Below are 25,685 nucleotides of genomic sequence, written 5' to 3'. Positions count from 1 at the left end.
GCCGGCTCACGTGCTCACTGCAGGCCCACTTCGGACCTCCACGCCGCCTCTCTGGCCCAACCTCAGTGTTCTCTTGACTTTAACTGGTCCATACACAGAAAATGCTGATGACTTTTTTTAAAAAAGAAAAAGGTGGTCGTGATGCTTAGGCCGTTTTGGTATACACCGTCCGGCTCAGGCCCGCTGGCTTCGTGGCGCGGCTGGGGCGCGGAGACCCACGCCTCTCTGTCTGTCTCCCCCCCCAGCTCCGGGAGGAGATCGGGCGGCTGGAAGACAGGGCCGAGTGCGCCAACAGCGCCCTGAAGGCGGACTGGGAGCGCTGGAAGGAGAACATGCGCAACGACATCCGGTCGGCCTTCTCGGACCTGGCCGCGCGGAACGTGCGCTATTACGAGCAGGTGAGTGGTGATCCCGGGTCACGTGCTCTTCTCTCTTCCTGCCTGTGGGTCTTCTGTGGGAAGACGCTGTGGAAGGGAGGGAGCGAGCGTCACACGCAGGAGCCTCCTGGTGGCTCGGTGCCCGGGGACGTGCCCGCTGGTGCGCCGAGCGTGGGGGTGGCGAGGGCGGCGGGCCCTTCCCTTGGCCACACCAGCCCCTGGCCCCGCGTGCCCGCTGAGCCCGATGCGTGGGAGAACACGCCAACGCCGTTGTGTTGGGTTTGTTTTTCCCCTCGGTTTCTTGTTCTGGAAGGATTTGAATTCCTTCAAAGCACTTGCTAATGCTTCCTAATGCTTCTCCTACTTTAGTGCCTTTTCCCCCTCCCTTTCTTCTGTAATGAAGGGAGGGAAACGTGGGGACTCGGTGGTTAGAGTGAGCTGCAGTCAGTCTCTGTGCTGCCCCCTTGTGTTCCTGACAGCCCAGCCTGTCCTCTGGCTGTTCCCGCATCAACCAAGGAGCATGCTATTCTTTTAGGTCTTCTTTTTTTAGTTTATTTCAATTATATATATGCACGTATATGTGTGTGTGTGTGTGTATATATACATATATATTTAGTCCAGGAAAGAGCTTAGTCATCATTTTGCTTCCCAAATGATTATTGTTATTTTTAAAATTTAACAGTTCCTCAAGCAGTTATTATTTTAAATGCACTTTATACTATCACTTTCTTCATCCAACGTAGTCTAAACGTTTTCTAGAAGGTATATGTTAAACATATATCTTTCACCTGATGTCTGGCTGACTTCAAGAATGTATGAAATTGATACCTTAAGGAAACCTATTTAATGCTTTGTAGTCTATAGTATTTGTCAGTTTCAAGGAACTATCAAATATTGTATAGCTTGGAAGACTAACTAGCTGACACTTGGAAGATGAACTAGCTGACGCTTGGGAGATTAACATTCAACAAGCGTTATGCTTGAGTGCGGAGTGCCGGAGACCATGTGCGAGTCCCAGAGAGACCGCAGCGGGCAGACAGACACAGGTGGCAGGGAGAACAGCCAGTCACACCCAAGGATTGTAATGAAGTCGATCAAGTTCCAGGACAGAGACTTCTCAGAGACATCTAACCTAACGCAGAGAAAGGAGGTGTGGGCGTTTAGCGGCCGTGCTTAAGCTGATCTCTGACTGATGACTAAGACGGTGCCAGGTGAAGATGGGAGAGAGAACACGTTCAAATAATGGCGGTGCTGATTGGAGGGCGAAGGAGGTGGACTTGAGTTGGAAAGTGCAGCTTGGGTGGGTGGGGGGGGGAGGGGACACAACACTTTCCCTGACCTGCTGAGGGTTTCTGGCTGGGTGGGAAAATTGAACCACCAGAATCGATGAACAGAAAAACACTCCATTTGACTTAAGCTCTTTGTGACACCAGAGCCTTCCCAAGGAAGTGCAGAGCAGGGGAGACAGACCTGAGCACTTTCACACGAGATCTGGTGAGATGTGGACGGTCGTGTGGAAGTGTGACAGGTCCAGGGGGCTGAGCTAGTCAGCTGGGGGAGACTTCACAAGGTCTGTTTGTCCGAGTCTTCCCGGCGTCCCCTTGGTGTGGGGAGGGCACCTCTCACAGGAGGGCTTTTGGACCTGCCTCAGGGGACAAGGGCTGGGGGCAGGTTCCAGTGTCCCTCATACTCCTTCAGATTAAAATTGTCACTCCGCCAAGGTGCCACAGTTTGGGGGTAGCATTTCTCAAACCCCAGGAGGCTGACGAGGGCCTCATCGGTCTGCTCTTGGGTCGTTCGTTCTAAAGGAAATGAGAAATGCCACTTGAAGAGTATTCAGCAAGCCCGCGATACGGTTTTTCAGACTTGCCTTTTAGGAAGCTCACTGACCACATAGGGGTCAGAGTGGACCAAAGAGTGGACATGATGAAATGAGTTAGGGAATGAGTTAGGGTTCCTCAAGTGATGTCTTTTTTAATAGGTGCGATGGGAAAGATCGTTTTGTATAACCCCATTAATTTCTTATTCTACATTCGCAACCTTAAGCAAATTCAAGTATCTAAAAAGAATTCCCCATTAAGTCTCAGATTTTGAACTGATTTAAAGTTATTTCTGTTGAAGAAAGCACATTTACCGCCACGGGCTTTATTACCATTTAACGATTTAAACCCACAGAAATAACTTCACCTCTCTTTGACAAGGGACCCTGTTCACTCTGGCATTGGCAGGGTCGTTTGACAGGCAGCTGAAATCGTTCCTAAGAAAATGCCTAGAAAAGTAGAGTATGCCATAAATTATAAGTGATTATGGTAACAAACCGCAAGTATATCAGGGTATAAAAATCCGATGACAGTTGCACCTACTGTATTTTCCTTCAAATGATCGGGTCTGTGATAGAGTTCTAAGTTAGGACTGTTTATTTTTTTAAAAGAAAATGTTCACAGCCATCCTATAGAACTCCCAACAGAAATATTTGATTTTGGTGATCTCTTTCACATAAATGCATACTTCTGTCATTCTCATAGATTGAATTCCATTTATACAAAATGCCATTTTCTCAGAAACAGTTCAGTTAGCTCCACGTGCCACATTGCCACATCGGGGATTTTGTTCTTCGCAGCACTTGACATCAGTGTGTTATGTGTTTAGCACTTTCCTCCACGTGAATCGTATTTCTAAATGTTACCGGATGTAGAGCAGGTATGTGGCATCTTGGCTGTGTGACTGCAGGACTCCTTGTTTTCTTTATTAGAACTTGAGGAAATCCCTACAGCTTTAGTTATTTGTTTTGTTCTTGTTGTTGTTTTTCTGAGTAACTTCTCAGGGATTGGCACATCAGTCCAGGCATCACTGGAAGGTTGGAGCCCTCAAATCAAGGCATCCTTTTTTTTTTTTTTTTGTATTTTTGTGAAGTGAGAAACGGGGAGGCAGAGAGACAGACTTCTGCATGCGCCCGACCGGGATCCATCCGGCATGCCCACTAGGGGGCGATGCTCTGCCCATCTGGGGCGTTGCTCTGTTGCAACCTGAGCCATTCTAGCACCTGAGGCAGAGGCATGGGGCCATCCTCAGTGCCCAGGCCAACTTTGCTCCAATGGAGCCTTGGCTGCAGGAGGGGAAGAGAGAGACAGAGAGAAAGGAGAGGGGGAAGGGTGGAGAAGCAGATGGGTGCTTCTCCTGTGTGCCCTGGTTGGGAATCGAACCCAGAACTTCCACAAGTCAGGTCGATGCTCTGCCACTGAGCCAACTGGCCAGGGAAAATCAAAGGACCTTGATTGGCACACAGACAATCCCGTGTGCCTGGACCAATCACTAACTGCTGCCTGTCACTTTCCCTCTTTGAAATGTCTCAGATACACAGGGAGGTGAGATGGTCCAGAGTTCTCCCGTTCCCTTTGTAAATTTAATCACATTCTTATAGAAATATCCCCCTTTTTTTTTTCCATCAACGTTTGCAAAGATAAACCCCCAAAGGGGTTTGTTTCTAATGTGGTAGATGAAATGCAGTATAAATACTTGCCTCTGGACTTACTTTTATGAAGTCAGAATGGTCACAGCTTATGTATGACTTAGAATTTAAATATCAAAGTGGTAGAGGAAGATCAGATTATGAATATAAGGGATAGAAGCTGGTTATCGTATTGAAATCTGCTTAGCTGTGTGAATTTCCTTGGAGACAGTTGACATCAATAATACAATATCTTTGGCATTACTATTATGCAAATAAAGTTGAGTAGATAAAATGAGGCTATTCCCATTTTGTCCAGTACATGTATCCACAGGACACATGGATGAAGGATACGTTTATCGCATTACTTTTTTTGGAAAATGAGAGTGACAAAACATTAAAACCCCCAAATCCAATTGAACATGAATGATTTGTTTCAAAGTACGTTGGTACCCAGATAACCAAAGACGACGATTTGCTGCTATAACAGGAAGGGAGGCTAAAACCATGAAATAGGACATACCACATAAAGTGCGTGGACGTCTTCTAATTGTTCGCCAGTCGGTACAAGTGCGTCTGTTTTTGTGGCTGGTGTTGATGACAGTGAGGAGGGTAATGGCGATGGTCAAGAGATTTGGGGAGGAAGTGACCCTGGGATGTTTTCCAAATGGAAAGACTATCCTCTTCGAAAGTTTCATTTTAATATCATAACCATGGAAACAGAACGTAATGTTAACTTTTGCCAAGCACAGCAGTTTGTTGTGAGGTGACCATTTAATATAATACTTAACCTGATTTATTACTTAACATGATTTATTTGGAGACTTGTTTCACAGCCTTATTTTTTTTTCTTTCTGGTTGTCAAATTCATGCATGCGTCCTCAGAACAAACAACATCGTCAGCCCAGCGAGGCACTCTGATAAATAACGAAGAAATAAAATGTGCCCATCACCTTTCCTCCTCGAGGGGTCCATTTAAATACAATTACAGAAAAACAATTCGTTCTATTCACGGCAAAATATTTTTTAATGTCGGATGGGCCCTTTCTGACTGTGTCAACATGAGACCATGTGGTTGCATCACCAGGTCGGAGGTCACTTCAGTTCAGAGGCTGTGGGCCTTGTTCGAGAACGTCAGGTGCCTCGTGTGAAAACCATTCCTTTAAGATTCTGTTAGCGTCAAAACCCTGTGCCGAGTGAGCCCTACGGAGCATCCAAATTCAAACTTAAATGCTGCCATTAGGAGGTTACAGTTGATTAGGGAAGAATAATAAGTATGCATATTTTTCACTGGATTAACACAGCTTTGCAGTGTATTAAAATTTTTCATGGAAGAGTATTTAAATTCATCTGATTTGCCCGAATTGAAATGAACAGACTAGATAGAAAGGTGCTGACATTCCTGAACAGTATAACACTCTGTACCTACCTGAAACTCTAGGGTGTAGAAAAACAATGGTAATGGGTGATACTTTCTGGAAGGAACATAAAGGAAAGATATAATGACCAGGGTACACCATCTAGCCAAATGAAGAACCCTGCTAATTTCTTTAAAATCCAAGTCAAGCCTGACCAGGTGGTGGCGCAGTGGATAGAGCGTTGGACTGGGATACAGAGGACCCAGGTTCAAAACCCCAAGGTCACCAGCTTGAGCACAGGCTCATCCCGCTTGAGCGCGGGGTCGTTGGCTTGAGCGTGGGATCATAGACATGACCCCATGGTCACTGGCTTGAACCCAAAGGTCACTGGCTTGAAGCCCAAGGTCGCTGGCTTGAGCAAGGGGTCACTCGCTCTGCTCCAGCCCCCCGGTCAAGGCACATATGAGAAAGCAGTCAGTGAACAACTGAGGAAACTAAGGAGCCACAATGAAGAATTGATGCTTCTCATCTCTCTCCTTTCCTGTCTGTCTGTCCCTATCTGTCCCTCTCTCTGTCTCTCTCTCTCTCTGTCACACACACAAAAAAAATCCAAGTCAAGCTATTTATGGACCATTTGAAAGTTAGAGAAATTTTTTTAAAAATCATTATCAATCCTCTTGCACCCAGGAGTTGGGAGATCCCTGTGTCCTGCAGTGACCCGCCTAAGGAATGGAGCAGAACTCATCTCATTGCATTTAATCGTCCCTCAGTCTAGCACCAGGGCAGCCAGCTGGATTTAGAAGTCAAAAGTTTAGGGTCTAATATAAATCTTGGAATCTGAGTCTCAAAAACTGGTGGGCTGGGGGTGAAGGCAGTTGGGTAAACCACAATCTACAAAGGGTAGGACCCTTTCCTTAGCCGCCTTCTGTTTTTTGGAGAGGGACTAATGTGCCCCCGTATCTATCACCATTTTAAGCCAAACCTACCCTTGTGCTCCCTTTTGAGCCATAAAAGGTTTTTTTCCTATGGTAAGAAAAAAAAAATCATTATTATAGCAGTCTGTCCACAAGCAACAGAGGAGCACTGATTATCCTAGAAATTCTTCAACGATTGTTATTTATTGAGAAATGGTTTTCCTCGTTATGTCGGGGAATGGGAAAATAAATTCTAGGGAAAGGATTATTTGTCTTAAATTCAGTGGCACCCCACCTACTTCGGACCATTCTGTAAACGTGGTGACTGTTTGAAACACCCTGGTCCACATAAAGATAGCTCAGCCCCACAGCACGGTGACTCTAAGAGGTTAACCTGTATTAATAACCATTCTGGTGAGTGGAGTTTAGATTTCTGCCTGAAACGTCATTCTTTGCTAAAAGCCCTGGGAACCGGATAAACACTGGGCGTGGTCCTCGCCTCCGTGACTTCGAGGAGCGAGGGGGCATTAGCAGCCGGGTTCAACTCCATCCGACCAAGAGGAGCTGTTAACAGACATGAGACGAACCCGGGGAGGCGAGGGCGTGCCAGGTGAGGGCAGAGGAAGGAACCCCTGTCCATTCTCAGTCACCTTCCCCAGAATGTAGCCATGCAGCTTTTTATAAAGATTACAGAAAAGTTAGTTGTCATTTCAAAGTTCCTAACAGAGGATAATAAACTTCTAATCTGTCAAATAGAGGGGATGACACTCCTGCTGTTACCTCCCCTCCACACGCAGTCCTCACAGCTCTTTTGGAAAATAAAATGAGAGAACAGGTGAAATGCTCCAAAATAATGCTCTTAAACATCATGGTGGCCCCTGGTAATTGTCCAGCGATCCCAAGGTAAATGGGTTCCGTGGGTCGGTTTTCTGGACTTTTTTTTTTTTTTTTTTACCATTTTTTAAATTGATTTTGATTTGTTGTGTTTATACAGTTACCAGTGTACCCCCGAATATATCTCCCTCCCTGCCCCACCTTGTTCTCCTTGATACCCCCTTCGCTTGATGTTTGAAGTGTGCAGTACTAGACAGCCACGCTAGGACTAGACGGGATATATAGCAAAAGTGTGAGTGGAAGAGAGAGGCATTCAGATTTTGGTTCTTGGATTCTTCCTACAAAGATGTGCAATGTATTAGACCTTATGGGACCTCAGTTGTCCCCAGTGTAAACAGGACAAGTGGGATGAATGCTGTCCGGGGCTCCGTCTGTCTTGAGCAGATCTCCAGTTAAGAGATCTAGACTCATAGTGCAAAAATAATAAAGAAATGGACCACAAGATGGCGTCTGCAGCTAACGGGTCCTTCTGCGTTCCTCTTTTGGCAGTCAGTCCAGTATTTGCAGGATCGGTTAAAAGGCATACTTAGTCCTCATATTCTTGAGAGAAATGTAAAAAAGTAATCTTTTAGGAAAAAAAGATGCAGATCTCGTTATTTTTAAGTTATTGATATTTCTAAAATGACAAGGTGGCAGCTGATTCTTGGGACGCCTCATTTAAAGACTTGGGCGGAAATGAAACGCATGCATAATGTGGGGCTGTGGCAGAAATAATGGAGGGTGTTTTCCTCTGGCAACATCATCTCTGATTTCTTTCTGGGTTGATGACGTTTCATCATTTTAAAATAGGCTACTCCTGAAAGGTCTCGTTACTGTTTTGAATCTCAGGTTTAGGGGGTAAAAAAAGCAATTGCTAAAGCGTCGCCCACCTCATTTCTCTCACTGTGGGCATGGTCTGCAGTTCTTACCGTGTCCTTGATTATTCTGCAGTGATGCTGGCTTGTCATGTAGAGAGACCGTTGCATATTTGAACTTCAGTATTTCTTCAAATATAGATGATGTCATCTGTGCCCGAGATCCTGTGAGACAGGGTTAAAATACTGAGAGAGGACACTCAGGTGTGTTCTCACTCTCAGTTTATGAAGAGAGATACAATGATCACGGTGCTGTCTAAAGGGTGTTCTTAGATTAGTGGGGAGAACACAGCTTTTGCCTTCCTACGGAAATTTCCGGTTTTAAAAGAAATACAGGGCAAGGTTTAGCTTTGATCACATGTTATAGAAACGGGTGTCATTGTTTTAGGCAAATGTATGATTATTTTACTTTATTTTCATAGAGCTATAGAGATGATGTTTCATTAATTTGGCTTATGCAATAATTTGCATGAAACTGAATTGTCTTTCTCTAAGTTTTATTTTACCATTACAGTGTACGTTCAGTATTATTTTTGTATTAGGTGCGTAGTGGTTAGGCAATCGCGCCCTTGACACAGCCTGTCCCCTGATAGTTCCAGTACCCACCAGGCACCATTCACAGTTATCGCAAACTTACTGACGACATCCCCTGTGCTGGACTCTACATCCCTGTGGCTGCTGTGTAAGAACCGACTTGTACCTCCTACCCCCTTCACCTCTTTCACCCGGTCCCCCGACACCCTCCCCTCTGGCCACCCTGAGTCTGTTTTGTGTATCTATGAGTCTGTTTGGATGAAACTAAAATTTCTATTAGCTGTTCCATGAACAGGGCCTCAGCATGACCTGTAACTTGACCTTAGTGTGGTCACTTGGTAGCTTTGGACAGAGGGTAACTTGTGACCTTGAGCTGAGAGACCTTGAAGACTTAGTTCAGTACCCTCATCTACAAAGCGCTAAAAACAGTAGCACCCACATCCTAGGGTGTGAGGCCGTCTGTCTGTCTGTCTGTCTGGACGTAGGTATATGTGAGTGTATGGAATAGAATGAAGAAAGATGAAGAAAAAGCCTGGAGGTGAAATTAGATATTCCGGGTCAGTCACTAAAATAAATGATTCAGAAGCTTTCAGACTCAGAAATATTTTTTTCTGGAGTCCCAGCCAGCTTATATCCCTTAAGTCACAACCACTTTCCCTTGAGCCTGAAATTGCCAGCCCAGAAAATAATTTCCCGAGGTGCTCGCTAGACAGAGAGATGAGATACATACACGCCGTCCTTAACTCGCTGCCGAGCGCGTAGCAACGTTTCGATAAACAGACACTCCCGGTGCTGACAGTGGTCGTTGAAAATAGTGTCTCATTTGTTTAGGGATCTTTAGAAATTCTTTGTAATGATCATTATCTTAGAGATATCCCAGACCAGCCCTGGCCGGGTGGCTCAGTGGAAGAAAGCGCTGTCCCGGTGCGCTGAGGTCATGGTTTGGATCCCCGGGTCAGGGCACAGATGAGAAGCAATCGGTGAGCACACAACTACGTGGAGCAACTAAGTAGAACACTGAGATGATGCTCCTCTCCCTCGCCCTCTCTCACATGAAGGGAAAAGTTAAAAATAAATAAATATCCAAGACTGAGGGGAGAGGTAAGGTTTTTACACCGGCTGCCTTTCCACGTCTTGTCCTGTCCAGCAGGGCAAGGCACATTTGTAAATTGTATGTGATCCCAACAAGCCCTTGGAAACCTGCCCTTTTAGTTCTAACATAAAACCTCATGGGCACACGCAGCCCAAGTCCCCTATTGTGGGACGGTGTAAACAGGCCCAAAGAAGGACCGAGCTTTGCCGGAAGTCTCACGGTGGTGGGGAGGGGGGGGACAGGACCTCTTCACCTGCCACCATCTTGGAAAACAGTGACTCTTCAATGTGGAAGCTTCCCTTGGAAGCTCCATGGTATGTATCTATCTATAGAAACACTGTTTTTGTCCTCGTTTCTCCTTTAGAAAACTTGGTCCCCTTCACCTGAGGGGGGGGGGGTGAATGCTCACTTTATGAGAACCAAAGGGACACTTCCCTTCTCCAGAGGCACAATGCGCCACCACCTTTGCAGAAAGAGCAGGACGTTGACTTTCAAAAGCAGTTTGGGAATTCCAACTCATTTTCTAAATATTCTAAGGCGTGTGTGTAGGAACGAGAGGGCTCGACTTGACCTGTGGGGTCTGTTTCCCCTCGCCCTGGCTCAGTCGGTTCCCGGTCCTGCCCATCACAGAGAAGCTACAGATGGGCCCTTGGCTCCCTTCCCCGGGGAAGGTGCCCTGGGTCCCCGGTTAACGAGGACGTGTGGGGAGCGTGCCTGAGAGCACACAGGGCGTAGTCACTGGCCAGGGCTCCCCGCTGGGAGAGACAGGGGGTGCTGGAAAAAGATTGCTGGACTCTACTGGTCACAGTTTTCTTGACTAGAAGACACAAGTCCTTGACTTCATCGTGGTATCGAAGCAAATAAAATAGGATGGGTGGGGAATTATGACACATTATCCAACTAGACGTGGAATTCCTGTTGCCGATTCTCTGAGGGTCATGCGAGAATCTAAAGCTCGGCAGAGCGGACGGGCTCCGTGCAGGTTCAGGGGGTGCCGGGCTCCGTGGGCTGTGACTCTTAACTCTGAGGGGTTTGAGCTTGCTTCGCCAACTAATGATTTAAAGGTAGAGAGAATCAATTCCTGGATAGATAACCTTTATAAAATTTATTTATATATATATATATATATATATATAATTTAATTATTTATATATAATTTACAATTGTAAGCAAACCTCACATTAGGTTTGGAGACTTTTTGTTGTTTTGATGATTCTTTCTCTCCTCCACATATGGAAGTCCCGGTCACAGTAGATGCTGAATTAAATTGTTTGTGTAGTAGAAACCATCCATTTCTTGAGTTTTTACTTAGTTTCTTTCATAGTCAGAAAAGCAAGAAGGAGATTGAAAAGCGTTAGATACTATCTTTCATTATTTTTACAGAGTTTCACCCACATTAACTGGATACATGTGTAACAGGTTAATAGTAAATACTGGCAGAAGGCTACAGTGAACATAGTTATTTCGTTAAAAAATGTGCTCCCAGAATTCCCTGGTCAAGGGTCAGCTCCCAGCTCTGCATGCAGCCAAGCAACCCGGCTCTCAGCAGCCTGAGCCTGGGTCAGGCTCTTGCGGCAAAACACACATTTACGGAGCAGTGGAAGTCCACTGGTGACTATTCAGATTGGAAAAACGGTTTCCGTGATGACCAGTGCATTGACATCAGGAGGTCAGAACGTTCCTCCCCGTCATCATCTGCATTGACTGAGCGCTCACTGTATGCCCAGGCATGGGTTCACTCAGCCCTCTGCAAAGGGTCTAAGTGTTCCTGGAACTACCGAGCAAATTTCCACGAGGTGAGTATGGATTCTGTGTCCACGTGCTCAGTGTGACCAGTCTCTGGTTTTGGTACGTTGGGAGCATTTCTGTGTCTTCAGTTTTCTGGAAGGGTTTGTGTAGAATGGATAAGATTTCTTCCTTCCATGGTGGATGGAGCTCACCAGGGAAGCCAGCCAACTGGACCTGGAGTTTTCTTTGTGGGAGGATACTTAACACCAAATTCAAATTCCTTTAGGTTCTCTGTTTTTTTCTGGAGTGAGTTTTGGTCATTTGTATTTTTCTCCTTTATCTGGCATTAATTCTCAGTCTGGTCTTTTCTGTTTTGTTTTGTTTTGTTTTTTTCCCTTGGGTTTAATTTGTCCTTTGTATAGTTTTTAAGATGAAAGTGTAAATCATGTATTCAAGACCTTTCTTCATTTCCGGTGACTATAAATTTGTTTATGCACTGCATTAGTGGCATCCCCAAAATGTTTGATATGTTGTTGTTTTCATTTTTATTTATTTGAGAATACTTCTAAATTACCTTTTGATTTCTTCTTTGACACAAGGGGTTATTTGTAAGTGTCCTGTTAATAGTTCAATTACTTGGGGGGTTTTCAGACCTCTTTTTGTTATTGATTTCTAATTTAATTCAATTACATTCAGAGAAGAACCTTCATGTGACTTGACTGCTTTTAACTATACTGAGGTGACTTCTGTAGTCTGTTATCTTGCTATTTGTTTTTTATTTGTTTCAACTTTCCTTTTGTTCCCATTTTCCAGGTTGTAACTTCTTTTGAATTAACATACAATTTTGCATTATTTCATTTTAGATCTTTTCTTGGCTCATTAGGTTTGAACTCTGCGTTTTATTATTTTAGGTGTTACTGTCAGGCCTAGTGGAGGTATCTCATAGTCTGCCTTCAAGTAATATTGTAGCAAGTCACCTGTCATTTAAGACACTGCAATTAGTATATTCTTCCCTATCTTTCTCCTGGTCTTTATGATCTTTTCTCATACATTTTCCTTATGTCATACATACAGTGTAATTCTCACAAGATCTTGTTACTGTTATTAATTGGGTAGTCAATTATATACTTCTCACAAGTTAGGGGATATGTCAAAATGAATATGAAGCGATAAAAAAGGAAGCATTTGATTTTTTTATTATTGCACAAGAACATCAGAAAAGCAAATGACAAGTCTAAGTTTGTTGGATTATGCAAATGAGATGCAAACCAACTTTGATCTCATTGGTGGAAATGCACTGTATTCAAAAGGCTGCAAGTCCTGGAGTGTCTGCACGTTCCCTGATTCCCTCATTTTTGTGAGCAGTGTATTTTAAATAGATTCAGGGAATACCATGCTCTGTATGGAACTGTGTAGTTGCCAAACCTGTGCTCTTCATTCCTTTGCATGGGTCCTTCTTTCTATCTGGTCTCTGGTCTCCTTTCTTTTCTATGGTATAGGCTTTTTTTTTTTTTTAATAAAATCATTTTGTTTGGTCTGTTGGTGATAAATTCTGCAGCTTTTGCGAGTCTGAAACTATCTTTATTCTGCTTTGTTTCTGGGGGGGGATATTTTTGCTGAGCATAGAATACTCGGCTGACAATATTTTTTCTTCTTCCAAACCACTTTCAAAAATGTTTTATGTACTGTCTTCTCGCTTGTATTATTTTAGACGAGGAATACTGTCAATCCTTATCTTTCTTCCTCTGTATACGAACACACAGACTATTAAAATTACTCTGTGGATAAACTTCTCACAGGTAACTGAGACTAGTATTAGAAGGATCAGCTCTAAGTGACATCACCAATAGAGGCCACATTTGTGTCTGCACGTCTTCACCATCTGCGGTCTCTTCTGACCCTTTCTCACTTCCTGTGGCACACCGGTGACCAGGTTTCACCTCCCAGTCCCGTCGTAGCATCATGACATCATAACTGCTAGTTTTCTCGAGCACCTGCTTTATGCCAGGCATTCTGCCTCAAGATTTAGACAGATCACATAAGTAATCTATCATTAAGCTGATTTATAGCTGAAGAAACTCTAGTAGAGGTCGCTGACTTGTGCAAACTCGGTTGTCAGATCTGATGTAGGTGTGGCTGAGCCTCCACTCCTCTCCCTGGATGCCTCACACCTGACTCCTCGGATCCGAATGGTCCGTCTTGTCCTGCGTAACTTAGTCAGGGAATAGTGGGTCATTTCAGCAAACCGATCCCTGTCTAGTCTTTTAGTTAGTTATATGCTTTCCCTTTGTTGAGCCTTAGGTTCCCTCATTGAGAATTAAAATATGCAGAACAGGATGAGGATTCTGGCAAGCTGGTGGGAGGGGGGAGGAGGGCAGATGGCTATCGGGCAGCCTTGTAAAGACTATTCATCCTTTTAACACTGACCGTGAACTGCTGCTCATCTCCTCATGGTGTGTGTTTTCTACTCAGTGCCTTGCTACCTGGGAGGCCTTCCTTACGTCACAGAATGACCTCCACTCCAAAGAGCCCTCTGAAGATACGCTCTGATCCCGTGGAAGACTTCTGTGTGACCTCTGGGAGACAGCATCCATTAGCCAAAGCGATTCTTTTTTTTTGGATGGGTTGTATCCTTTATAAAGTGGATAAAAAAATGTTTCACACTGTCTGGAAAACCAACACGTTGGAACTCAGGTATTCCAGATCACCGATATCAATTAGGATATATATACATATATATATACACATATATATGTATATATATATATATACAGCTCTGTTTTAATTATGTTCTTAAATTTGTATGCCAGTAATGAGATACAGAGAATTTTTTTTTCTTAAATATTTATCTGTGGAGCAAGTCATTTTAAATATATTGCAAAGACTCGATTTTAATAAAAAGTTTAATATGAAATGACTGGCCGTGGTGTGTTCTTTTTCGACGAGCCTCTGAAGCAGATTCTAATATGAACTCAGCAAATATTAACAGCTGACTCTGCTTTCACCTCTGTTTCATCACCGTTCCCCCTGAAATATGATTCACTCTGATACTAGGAATTTGAAGTAAATATAAAAAGTAATTTAATAGTATTAAGCATAAATGATCACTGTTTGAAAGTTGGTTTGTTAAAAGTAACTGTTTTCTACAACTTTAGAAAAAGTACTAAAATAGATTTAAATTTATTATTTGACTTATTAGTTAGAAATCATTATACAACCATAGTCCTACTGGGGGGTTTTTTGGGGGGAGGGTATTTTTCTGTAGCCTTCACAACTCACATCTAGCTTTTGTTTTTTAATGTACACAGTGTATATCAGATTTACTCTTCATTTATTTATTAAATGTCCATTATTTGTAAGGCATGATTTATAGTGATAAAAAGACACATATCATTCTCTAGACTGATACCCTAGTAAACGTGACCATACCAAGTGATTTCATATGTATTTCCTGGCTGTATTTAAAAACTGAATATGGCCTGACCTGTGGTGGCGCAGTGGATAAAGCGTCGACCTGGAAATGCTGAGGTCGCCGATTCGAAACCATGGGCTTGCCTGGTCAAGGCACATATGGGAGTTGATGCTTCCAGCTTCTCCCCACTTCTCTCTGTCTCTCCTCTCTCTCTCTCTCTCTCCCTCTCCCTCTCCTCTCTAAAATGAATAAATAAAAAATTAAAAAAAATAAAAACTGAATATGTTGGTCATTGACTATTTGCTCATTGTTGGAAATAGATATTTCTCAAGACTTGGAGTCAAGCCTGAGATATTGGGTCCTGCATGTTATATTACATGCATGATTTTATCATTTGGCTATTAGTCCTTACATAAGTGTGTCACACACACACACACACACAAACTAGACAATTAAAGAATCTTAACTGAAACAAGAGACACACAAGCACATCTATCAATACCAAATGAAACGTTTTTCTTAAATGCTGGTGTGTGTCATTTTTGAACCATTCGCAATAAAGACTCCATTCTCTGTGTTTGCTGACTGCACTGAGCCTCTCCCTTCCCCTTCCCGTCCGACCCCCGCCGTGGACAGCTTTGCTCAGACAGCCGCGGAGTGCGCCCCTGTTGGGTTCTTCGAGGAAGTTCAAACCATACCGCCTGCTCTCTGCGTGGAATGTTTCATCACCCCAGAAAGACACCCATGCCTTTTGGCTATCACTCCTTGCTCTGCCCCCCAAATCCAGGCCAAAAGAGCCCCGAATTTGCTTTCAGTCTCTATTTGCCTGTCTAAATTTACCTATTCTAGATAACGTCATATTCATGGAATCACATAATACACGATCTTTTCTGCCTGGCTTCTTTGATAGAACGTTTTCAAGGTTCATTCACATTGCAGCATTTGTGAGTACTTTGATTTCTTCTGTGGTCAAAAATAATCCATTGTATGGAGATGTGACGTTTAGTTAATTCATTTTATATATATATATCTATATATATAGATAGATATATAGATATATATAGATATATGGTCATTGAAGAGACCTTTGGGTTGTTTTCAGCTTTGGCTTTTATGAAGACTGGTGCTACAAAAGTTGGCATGTAAGTTTTTGTGTGAACACATGTTTTCCTTTCTCTCGGGCCTGTACCTAGGAATGACATGGCGGGGTTGCATCACAACTAAATTAAACCGTTTACGGAGCGACCCGCCGTTTCCAAGGCGGCTGCACTGTTTACATTCCTGCCAGCCAGCCGTGTGTGAGGTCCCGATCTCCCCACGACCCCAGTAACGCTTGTTTTCTGTTTTTAATTTTTTCTTTTATTCTAGCCATCTTAATGAAGAGGTATCTCATTGTGGTTTTGAGTTGTTATCTCCTGTTGCATCTTTTTATGTGCTTCTTGGCCATTTGTGTGTGTGTGTGTGTGTGTGTGTGTGCGCGTGTGCGCGTGTGTGTGTGCGTGTGCGTGTGTGTGCGTGTGTGTGTGTGCGTGTGTGTGTGCATTCATTCTTTGGAGAAATGTCAGATCCTTTGTCCATCCATTTTTAAAGTCAATTTCTTTTCATTATTGAGTTGTAAGTTATTTATATATTCCAGATTCTACATCAGATTATGATTTCCAAGTTTTTCTTTTCAGCTTCTTGATAATGTCCTTCGAAACATAGAAGTTTTTCATTTTGATGAAGTTCAGTGTGTCAAGTTCTTTTGTTGTTATTGCTTATGCTTTTGCTTTGCCGGATCTGAGGTTATAAAGATCAACCCCCTGGGCTTACTTCTAAGAGCTTTCACTTTTAGATTTAGGTCTTTGACCCACGATGAGTTCATTGTCATACATACATGAATGTGAAAGAAGGGAGCGATTTCATCCTTTTACGTGAGGACACCCACTCATCCCAGCACCTTTGGCTGGAGAGACTGTGTCTTATGATTTCAGCACTGGGGGGGGGGGGGGGTGAGTTCTTGTGTTAACTGCAAACCAGCACCAGATGTTAGACCTCAGTCCTTGAGTTCTGCCTAAGAAGGAATTCAGAGCCAAGGCTCAAATACAAGCAACAATTTATTTAGAAAGTCACACAAGTGAAAGAAGTGAGCCAGCCGGGTTGCGTGGGCTCAGGGGACAAGTGACAGAGGCAAAGAAGGGCCCTGGGGGCTCAGGAGCGAGAAAGACTGAGAGAATGTGTTTGGCAGGGGGGGGGGGGGGGGGACACAAGGCACAGGCGTGCCCCAGAGAGCACACACCTTGGTCCTTTGACTTAAGGGCTTTTGTCTGGAGGTCTCGGGAGGCTCTCGATAGAATGATAGAATATTCCTCAGCTTCCCAGGTGTGTATCTTCAGGGTCCTGGTCTCCACTGATTGCTCAGCACCAGGGCAGGGGGGGTCAGTCGTCATCCCAGCTGGTCCTGATGTCAGCCACGGTGTCATCCCTCCTGGCCTGGCCGTTTTTCTGGGTCTGGTGCTGAAACGCAACTGGAGCCTAGATGTTATTTATGTCTTGTTTGACCAAAACTCTGTCGCTGGGGTCAACAGACCCGCGGCTTTGTTCCTCACATGACTTGATGGGGGCAGAACCTCATTGTCGTGAGGGCTGGATGCTGAAGGGAGCGGTCACGCAAGGGCTGGTAGGGGAGTCACATGGGGCCATTCTCCGGCCTCCTCTTCCTCCCTTAAGGGGCTCTACCGCATGCTTAGCCACATGCCAGGGGAGGAAAGGTCAGGGGCGGGTCTGAGCCGCATGACCAGCGATAGGAAAAGTCAGCGGGTTTAAACCGCACGACCAGACCAGCAGTTATGCTAGGGGAAGAGCGCTCAGCTGGGGCAGGGTCCCGCTTACAACTGTCTGTTGCTAGGCAGCCGGGGCTTCCGGCCCTGGTGACCTTCCCGCCTGGCTTACCCTTCCTACTCTGCTCACCTCTGCCCAGCTGCCTGCTGCGTTACTTGGGGCTTCCGATGTAGGTTTCCTGCACTGGTTGTAATGCATACTGTGATGGTGGTGGTTAGTAACATGAGCCACGGTCCCTAGAAACCTCATCATAAAAAGCCTGGTAGCAACAACAGAATAACACGTTTGACTCTTCCTTAAGAGAAAGCTCTACTCTGCAGTTGATGAGGACCTTTCCTGCCAGACCTGCCTTCTTCCGATCGCGGCTTCCCCAACACGGATTTCCTTTGCTCAGTCACGCTTCCTCCAAGCCCCGTCAGTAAACTAGTCGAGAAGAGCTTCCGAATGGCTAGCTTTGTAGAAACCAGATGTCGCCTCGCTTCAGAGAGAAATGAAGATGTTTCTGGAAACAGACTGTCCCCGGCCACCCAATTCCGACACCGGGCTCACGGACGTGGAAACAGTGGGCCGCGTGGTGAATCACGGCTTTGGATACACACTCTTAGAGTCATTAGAGGTAGAATTAAATCCTAAGCGTGCTGTAAAAAAAAAAGAAGAAGAAGCATTTTAGCATTTAAGATCCTGAGCTCGTGGGTTGAGTATTCCAGGCTCCAATATCCCAGCTGTGAAGAGAGGAAATTAATCCACCTTCCCCTCACTGCTGCGAGCACGAGGATGAATTACAGCTGACTTTGGGTACTCACATTGATTTAAAAAAAAAAAAAAAAAAAAAATATATATATATATATATATATATATATATATATATATATATATATAATCTACATCAGTTTCTCCTAGTTCCTCCCCCGTCCAATGCCCCAAATCTTGACACGCCCAGCCCATCCCGGAGTTCAGGCTGTCCCAAGATCGAGCAAGCTAACGGTCCTAGTGACCGAGGTGTGTTACGTGAAGAAAGGTTCTGCATCCGGCACCTCTGGGTGCGTGTACATAGATACAGATGACATAGCTGTGTTCACATGAAGGTACACATAAGTGTGTGTGTGGGGGGGGGGTGTGTGTGTGTGCGCGTGGGCGGTGTGTCAATGTGTGTAGTAATTAGTGGAAGACATGGAATAGATGTCCCTGGAACAGGAAGCCAACTGCTTGCATGCCGTGGTGTATGGTCCTTTTTTTTTTTTTTTTTTTGTATTTTTCTGAAGCTGGAAACGGGGTGAGACAGTCAGACAGACTCCCGCATGCGCCCGACCGGGATCCACCCAGCACGCCCACCAGGGGGCAACGCTCTGTCCACCAGGGGGCGATGCTCTGCCCCTCCGGGGCGTCGCTCTGCCGCGACCAGAGCCACTCTAGCGCCTGGGGCAGAGGCCAAGGAGCCATCCCCAGGGCCCGGGCCATCTTTGCTCCAATGGAGCCTCAGCTGTGGGAGGGGAAGAGAGAGACAGAGAGGAAGTAGGGGGTGGAGAAGCAAATGGGCACTTCTCCTATGTGCCCTGGCCGGGAATCGAACCCGGGTCCCCCGCACGCCAGGCCGACGCTCTACCGCTGAGCCAACCAGCCAAGGCCCTTTCTTTTCTTTTTTTTTTTTTTTTGTATATGGCGTCTCCCCCTGGGTATGAAAATGGAATCTGTCCGTCTTCCTCAGTCTCCTGAGCGATGAGCTCCTTCCACACGGGACACCTGTGTGTGGGTGCGTGTGCCGTCACCCGAGTGGATATAACTTTTTTAAGGCCATACTGACCGATGCAAAACTAGACTTCCACAGTTCCTGTGGATGTTTCTCTTCATGAAAGTCATGAGAGATCGGAGAGACTGTGTTTTTTATTCTAAATCAGGACAGTGAGGGTAATCTTTTGGCAAAGTCAGAAGCACAGGGCTTTCTCGTTTTAAGGGAATTCATCCCCGAACATGCAACTTTAAATAGCTAAGCAGAGCTGGGTGAATGAGGCGTTTGATCGTGATGCATAAAAGGTTTCTTTCTTCTTCCTACCGGAAGTTAAGATTACGGTGACTGATTTTAAGATTGAATTGTTTTCGCTTTTCTTTGAACAATCTGAGGTGGTAAAATCTTTGGAAACACTGCACTGAAATACCACCGCCCTGCAGCCACTCGCTGGTTCACTCACTAACCCCGCTGCCGATCGGAGCCGGACCCTGCCGCCTGTGCTGCTGTGAACAGCGAGGTGAGCGGCCTGCCCTCCGTCAGCGACATGTCTCACGTACATAGTAAATAGATCTCACTGAGGGCGGGCATCAGTCTCGAGGGCTGCCGTGGTCAAGTGTGCAAGCTCGGTGGCTCAGAACCACAGAACTAACTGTCTCACACTTCCAGGACTCCTGACGTCTGAAACCGAGGCGTCTCCGGGGCCACCTTCCCCTGGATGCTCTAGGGTAGAGAAGCCTTCCTGCCTCTTCTAGCTCCCGGGCCTCGTTCGCAGTCCTCGGCGTCTGCTGGACTGTGATGCGTGGCCCCAGTCACACGGCAGTCTTCTCCCTGTGTGTATTCAGAGCATCTCCCTTCGGGGTGTCTGTGTCTGTATCTGTATCTGTGTCCCAATTTTCCTCTGCCCACAAGGACACGAGTCGTACCAGATGAGGGCCTACCCTAATGAGACTTCATTTTTAACTTGACGACCTCTGTAAAGACCCTCTTTCAAAAATAAGGGCACATTTTGAGGTACTGGGGAGGGGGGCTAGGACTTCAATATGTCCTCTTTGAGGGGACATGGTTACCTGTGACAATGCCTAAGTACTAATTGTGACAAGTGCTGGGATGTAGTGAGATCACTACCAGGGAGAAGAGCATGGGGCATTGATTTTAAACTGAGTATACAGGCAAGAGCTACCAAGCATTCAGAAAATGAGAAGTAACCCAGCAGGTAAGGGGGAGCCCTTTGCAGTTGAGTGGAACGGCACATGCAAAGGTCCTGAGGTGGGAAAAGCTTGCTTCACCAGAAAAAAGGAAAGACAGTCTGGTGTCTGGACTGAATGAGAGGAAAGGGGTCCCAAGATCAGCTGTTGGACTTTATCAGAATTAAAAAAAAAAAAAAAAGGAATTATGAGCAATTACCAGAACTTGATTGGGGTTAGGTAGTTAGTATGAGTTCCTTATATATTTTGGATACTAGAACCCTTCATCAGATACAGAGTTCTTTGCAAATATTTCCTCTTACGCCATACGTAGCCTTTTCATTTTGTTGATGTTTTCCTTTGCTGGGTAGAAGCCTTTTAGTTTGATGTCATCCCACTTGTTTATTTTTGCTTTGATCTAAAAAAAAAAAAATCATTGCCAAGCTCCTAGGTTTTCTTCTAGGAGTTTCGGTGTTTCCGGGGCTTACCGTGAAGTCTTGAGCCTCCCTTGGGTTGAGTTTGTGTCTGGTGTAAGACGGGTCCACTTCCATTCTCTTCCATGTGGCTGTCCAGTTTTCCCAGCTCAGACTGTCCTTTCCCCATCTGTGTATTCTTGGCCCCTTGGTCCAAAATGTATTGACCACACGTGCAGGGGTTTAAAGGTTTTTATCTAGTACGTTGTATCCCACTGTTCCTGAGGGTCTCCTGTCCACGTCTCCTGGGAATAAGCCCCAGTCACAATCATTATTCTTTGCTTCTCCGCCTCATAGTTTCGCTGCTGATTCAAAGCAATTAGAGAAAATGCGGTGATTCTGTATATGAAAAACTGAACAGTTCCACGGGAAGCGGCGGCCGGAGATTAAGTGAGGATTTGCCGCTGTGGCACAGATCGGCGATTAGTGAGATTTTAACGAATGTGGTGGTGGCAGAGCTTTGAAAGGAGCTGCTGACATGTTAGTGGGGGAAAAAGCAGAATTTTGTTTTGAAAGCTGTGAAGCCAGAGTTGCAGGATACATTTTAAAAATAAATAAATACCCTGTACTGCTTCAGAGCCAACATAGAAGAAATGGACCCACATAACCCAGCCGTGAGGAAGTCCGGACTCACTGGAATTGAGTCGTTTTGCCTGGAAGTCTATGTCCAGTCACATACTATACCCCACTTCCAGGGAGATCGGAGAGTCTCGTGTTTATTTGTATGCACAGCTTCCGCTGAATAAATCAGAGTTCCATTCATAAGAAAAGGGGAAACTTAGATATGGGAGAGGGGGTACCCCACACCCTCTGCCATGAGTCCGAGCCTTGAGTGGACAGGATAGAAAATCTACTTCTCCACGTGGCAGAGTGTGGGTGTCTACTGGGATGACTCACAGACCAAAAGGCTGAGTGTCCCGAGATATCGTAAAGCCTGACTGCAAAAGGGCTGAATTTCCTCCCTTTATTTGTCTCTTTTAAATTATCATTGCACCCTGGCCAGTTGGCTCAGTGGTAAAGCAGCTGTTCAGCATGTGGATGTCCAGGTTTGATTCCTATTCAAGGCAAACAGGAGAAGTGACTATCTGCTTCTCCACCCCTCCCTCTCCTCCTTCTTTCTCTCTCTTTTCCCCTCCCACAGCCATGGCTTGATTGGTTCGAGCAAGTTGACCTTTGGTGCTGAGGATGGCCTCTGCCTCAGGCACTAAAAATAGCTTGGTTGTAGAGCAATGGCCCTAGATCAGGGGTCGGGAAACTTTTTGGCTGAGAGAGCCATGAATGCCACATATTTTAAAATGTAATTCCGGGCCTTACCTGTGGTGGCGCAGTGGATAAAGCGTTGACCTGGAAATGCTGAGGTTGCTGGTTCGAAACCCCTGGCTTGCCTGGTCAAGGCACATATGGGAGTTGATGCTTCCAGCTCCTCCCCCCTTCTTTCTCTCTGTCTCTCCCTCTCCCTCTCTCTCTCCTGTCTAAAAAAAAAAAAAAAAATGAATTAAAAAAAAAAAGTAATTCCATGAGAGCCATACAATGACCCATGTACGTTACACATTATCCAATAAAAATTTGGTGTTGTCCCAGAGGACGGCTGTGATTGGCTCCAACCACCCGCAACCATGAAATGAGCAGTAGGAAATGAATGGATTGTAATACATGAGAATGTTTTATATTTTTAATGTTACTATTTTTTTATTAAAGATTTGTCTGCGAGCCAGATGCAGCCATCAAAAGAGCCACATCTGGCTTGCGAGCCATAAGTTCCCGACCCTGGCCCTAGATGGACAGAACATCACCAGTAGGGGGCTTGCCAGGTGGATCCCAGCCAGGGTGCATGCGGGAGTCTGTCTTTCTGTCTCATTTCTTCTCACTATAAATAAATAAATAAATAAATAAATAAATAAATAAATAAAGATCATTGCAGTCATTTAATTTAATTTTTGGAAATTATTCTAAAATATGGCTATTTCTAAAATATAGATATGTAAGTGACATCACAGTCCCTCACTGTCTCCCCTCTCCACCTTTCTCGTTCTGTCCCTTCCGTACACTCGTGCTTTCGCGGGTGCTCCGAGTTCCCGTAGAGGTCCGACATCTCGGGGTGCCTTCCACCTTGAGGAATTCAGATTCTCGTGTTTCAAGAAAGGGAGATCGTGCTTGACACCATACTTTTCTTTTAGAGGGAAAACTTTTCCGTTTAATGATCACATCACCAAAAGCGAAGAGCTCAAGACGGCATGGTGGGCATGATGTATATATACATCTTCCCGTGAACTTGAAAGGGCTGAAATGGAACGTGAAAAGCCGAGGAACTGGAATTATCCACTTCTCCGCTTGAAGATCGAAATTCAGGGTCGCCGCATTTTCTTCTGTGTCTTTTTTCCTTTTTCCTTTTTTTCCACGAAGGTTTTATGCTATCCTTTCTCTCTGACAGGTGAGATCAGAGTGTGTCTTTAGAAATGTGTGATCAAAGTCGTGAAGAATTCCACTTCGTGGGGAGGTGTAATTTTTTCTCCTGTAAGTCAAGGCTTCAAATACTGGAGAAAAGAAAAGAGTGGTAGCTAATTTCTCTTAGAGAAAGATAAGTTCACACAATTGTGCTACAACGAAGTGCACGTTATAATCTTGGCGCCTGAGAAGCATTAAGCGTTTTCTAGTCATAACGTGGAATCTTGAAAACTGTCAGGGACCGTGGAGCCCCGCGAACGTAGCCAGTCCCTGTGTTAACAGCCCGATTGGGAGCCACAGCCTCTGTTAGAACCGGCCTTGTGGGGCGTGGCCCGGGTGGTCCTGCAGGACCCTGGGGCCCCACAAATTCTGCCCTGGGTCCTGGTCTCAGTTATTTGAAGAAGAGTCCGATTTAGAGCTGTGTCTCTCCTCTTCACTCTCACTTCCTAACCTAAAGATTGTTTTCAGCGAATCTCCTGTCTTTTCAGTAACTAAGATGCAGTGTTCTGCCACCTTCACCGCATGGAGCATGCAGGTGCTGGACACCCCGCCCTGGTTACATCAAGTCTGTGATTGGCCGGTTAGGAAACAGGCTGGGAGGGGCTTTACTTCCTCCTCTGGCCGGGACACTGTTGGTTCCTGTCCCCAAGCACAGGTTCATCACAAAATACTCACCCGGGAAAAATGCTTTTTAAAACCGAGAAACTTGATTCTTTCGTGTAAAATTAAAAAATAAGTTAAAATTTTAATTTAAGACTTAAAACTAATATTTTTTTATTTTTAAAATTGAAAAGTAAGAAATTAAAATTTAAAGCTAATATTTTTATTGTTTTTAAAGCAGTTTTTTACTTCCCCTCTTTTTTTTTTTTTTTTTGTATTTTTCTGAAACTGGAAACGGGGAGGCAGTCAGACAGACTCCCGCATATGCTCGACCAAGATCTACCCAGCCCACCAGGGGGCGATGCTCTGCCCATCTGGGGCGTCGCTCTGCCACAATCAGAGCCATTCTAGCGCCTGAGGCAGAGGCCACAGAGCCATCCTCAGCGCCCGGGCCAACTTTGCTCCAATGGAGCCTTGGCTGTGGGAGGGGAAGAGAAAGACAGAGAGGAAGGAGAGGGGGAGGGGTGGAGAAGCAGATGGGCGCTTCTCCTGTGTGCCCTGGCTGGGAATCGAACCTGGGACTCCTGCACGCCAGGCCAACACTCTACCACTGAGTCAACCAGCCAGGGCCTACTTCCCCTCTTGATGTACCTACCTATGGGAGGCAGGGAGGAAGAGCTTAATTAACAATTAAGGGTCACCAGTATCTGGCAAAAATATATATATATTATACATATATATTACATATTACATATATACACATAATATATATTACATATATAATTATATACAACATATGTAATTATATATATCATAAATATATAAATATATATTTATCTATAGGCTTATATATGATAGTATTGATAAATATAGGATAAATATTGTGTATATTATAGATGATAATTTAGAGAGGGATAATGCCTAATTTATTTTTTCTGATACATACTTTTTCTACTTCCCACTTGGTATTGATAATTCTTTACGTATTACACCAGGGGTCCCCAAACTATGGCCCCCGGGCCACATGCGGCCCCCTGAGGCCATTTATCCGGCCCCCGCCGCACTTCTGGAAGGGGTACCTCTTTCACTGGTGGTCAGTGAGAGACGCAAAGCATGGCATCGCTCACATACAGTACTACTTCCAGTGACATGGGATGCACGCCTCACGGCTCCAGAAGCACGTCACATCACTTGTTACATCTGGCAGTGACAAATATGGAACCGGACATTGACCATCTTATTAGCCAAAAGCAGGCCCGTAGTTCCCATTGAAATACTGGTCAGTTTATTGATTTAAATTTACCTGTTCTTTACTTTAAATACTGTATTTTTTCCTGTTTTGTTTTTTTACTTTAAAATAAGCTATGTGCACTGTGCATAGGGATTTGTTCATAGATTTTTTTTTATAGTCTGGCCCTCCAATGGTCTGAGGGGACAGTGAACTGGGGCCCTGTGTAAAAAGTTTGGGGACCCCTGTATTACACCCTGGGTGACGGTGCTTCTCTTCTTAAGCTGCTCTCTCTCTGTCCTTTCTGAATAAGTTAGTGACCAGCCACTACTATATATTAAGGTGAGCAGTTTTCCAGGTGCCAACTTGGGTTTCTAAGTCACTGGAAGCTTTCGAAATCTGCCTCATAAAGTAACAAATCTCTCACACAGTTATATCACTCAGGATACAAACACTTGTGGGGGTTTTTCCCCCTTTAAACTTAGAGCACTTGTTTCCCTCTAAGGCCTGATCACCCTGACCCCTCATTTGTTTGAAGAGCCCTAAAGAGACTGACCAGCGGGGGTGTCACCAGTGATATGACGCACTTCCGGAGCC

At 44.9% G+C, this 25,685-nt stretch overlaps 1 protein-coding gene across 3 annotated transcripts in view; it reads left to right on the top strand.

The window, feature by feature from the left end:
- The window catches only part of SNX7 (sorting nexin 7), a 76,984-nt gene extending 62,876 nt beyond the window's left edge, over positions 1-14,108 (top strand). For all 3 annotated transcript variants that reach the window (XM_066353494.1, XM_066353493.1, XM_066353495.1), the window contains 2 exons: positions 246-398; positions 13,673-14,108. In XM_066353494.1, coding sequence (XP_066209591.1) covers positions 246-398; positions 13,673-13,750 — 231 coding nt within the window. In that variant the 3' untranslated portion in view covers positions 13,751-14,108. The remainder of the gene's footprint in view (positions 1-245; positions 399-13,672) is intronic.
- Positions 14,109-25,685: the final 11,577 nt, after the last annotated feature.

The sequence above is a fragment of the Saccopteryx leptura genome, chromosome 11 (genome assembly GCF_036850995.1).
Source record: "Saccopteryx leptura isolate mSacLep1 chromosome 11, mSacLep1_pri_phased_curated, whole genome shotgun sequence".
NCBI classification, from domain to species: domain Eukaryota; kingdom Metazoa; phylum Chordata; class Mammalia; order Chiroptera; family Emballonuridae; genus Saccopteryx; species Saccopteryx leptura.
Note: the sequence above shows the minus strand (reverse complement) of the source record. Positions and strands in the feature narration are given on the sequence as shown.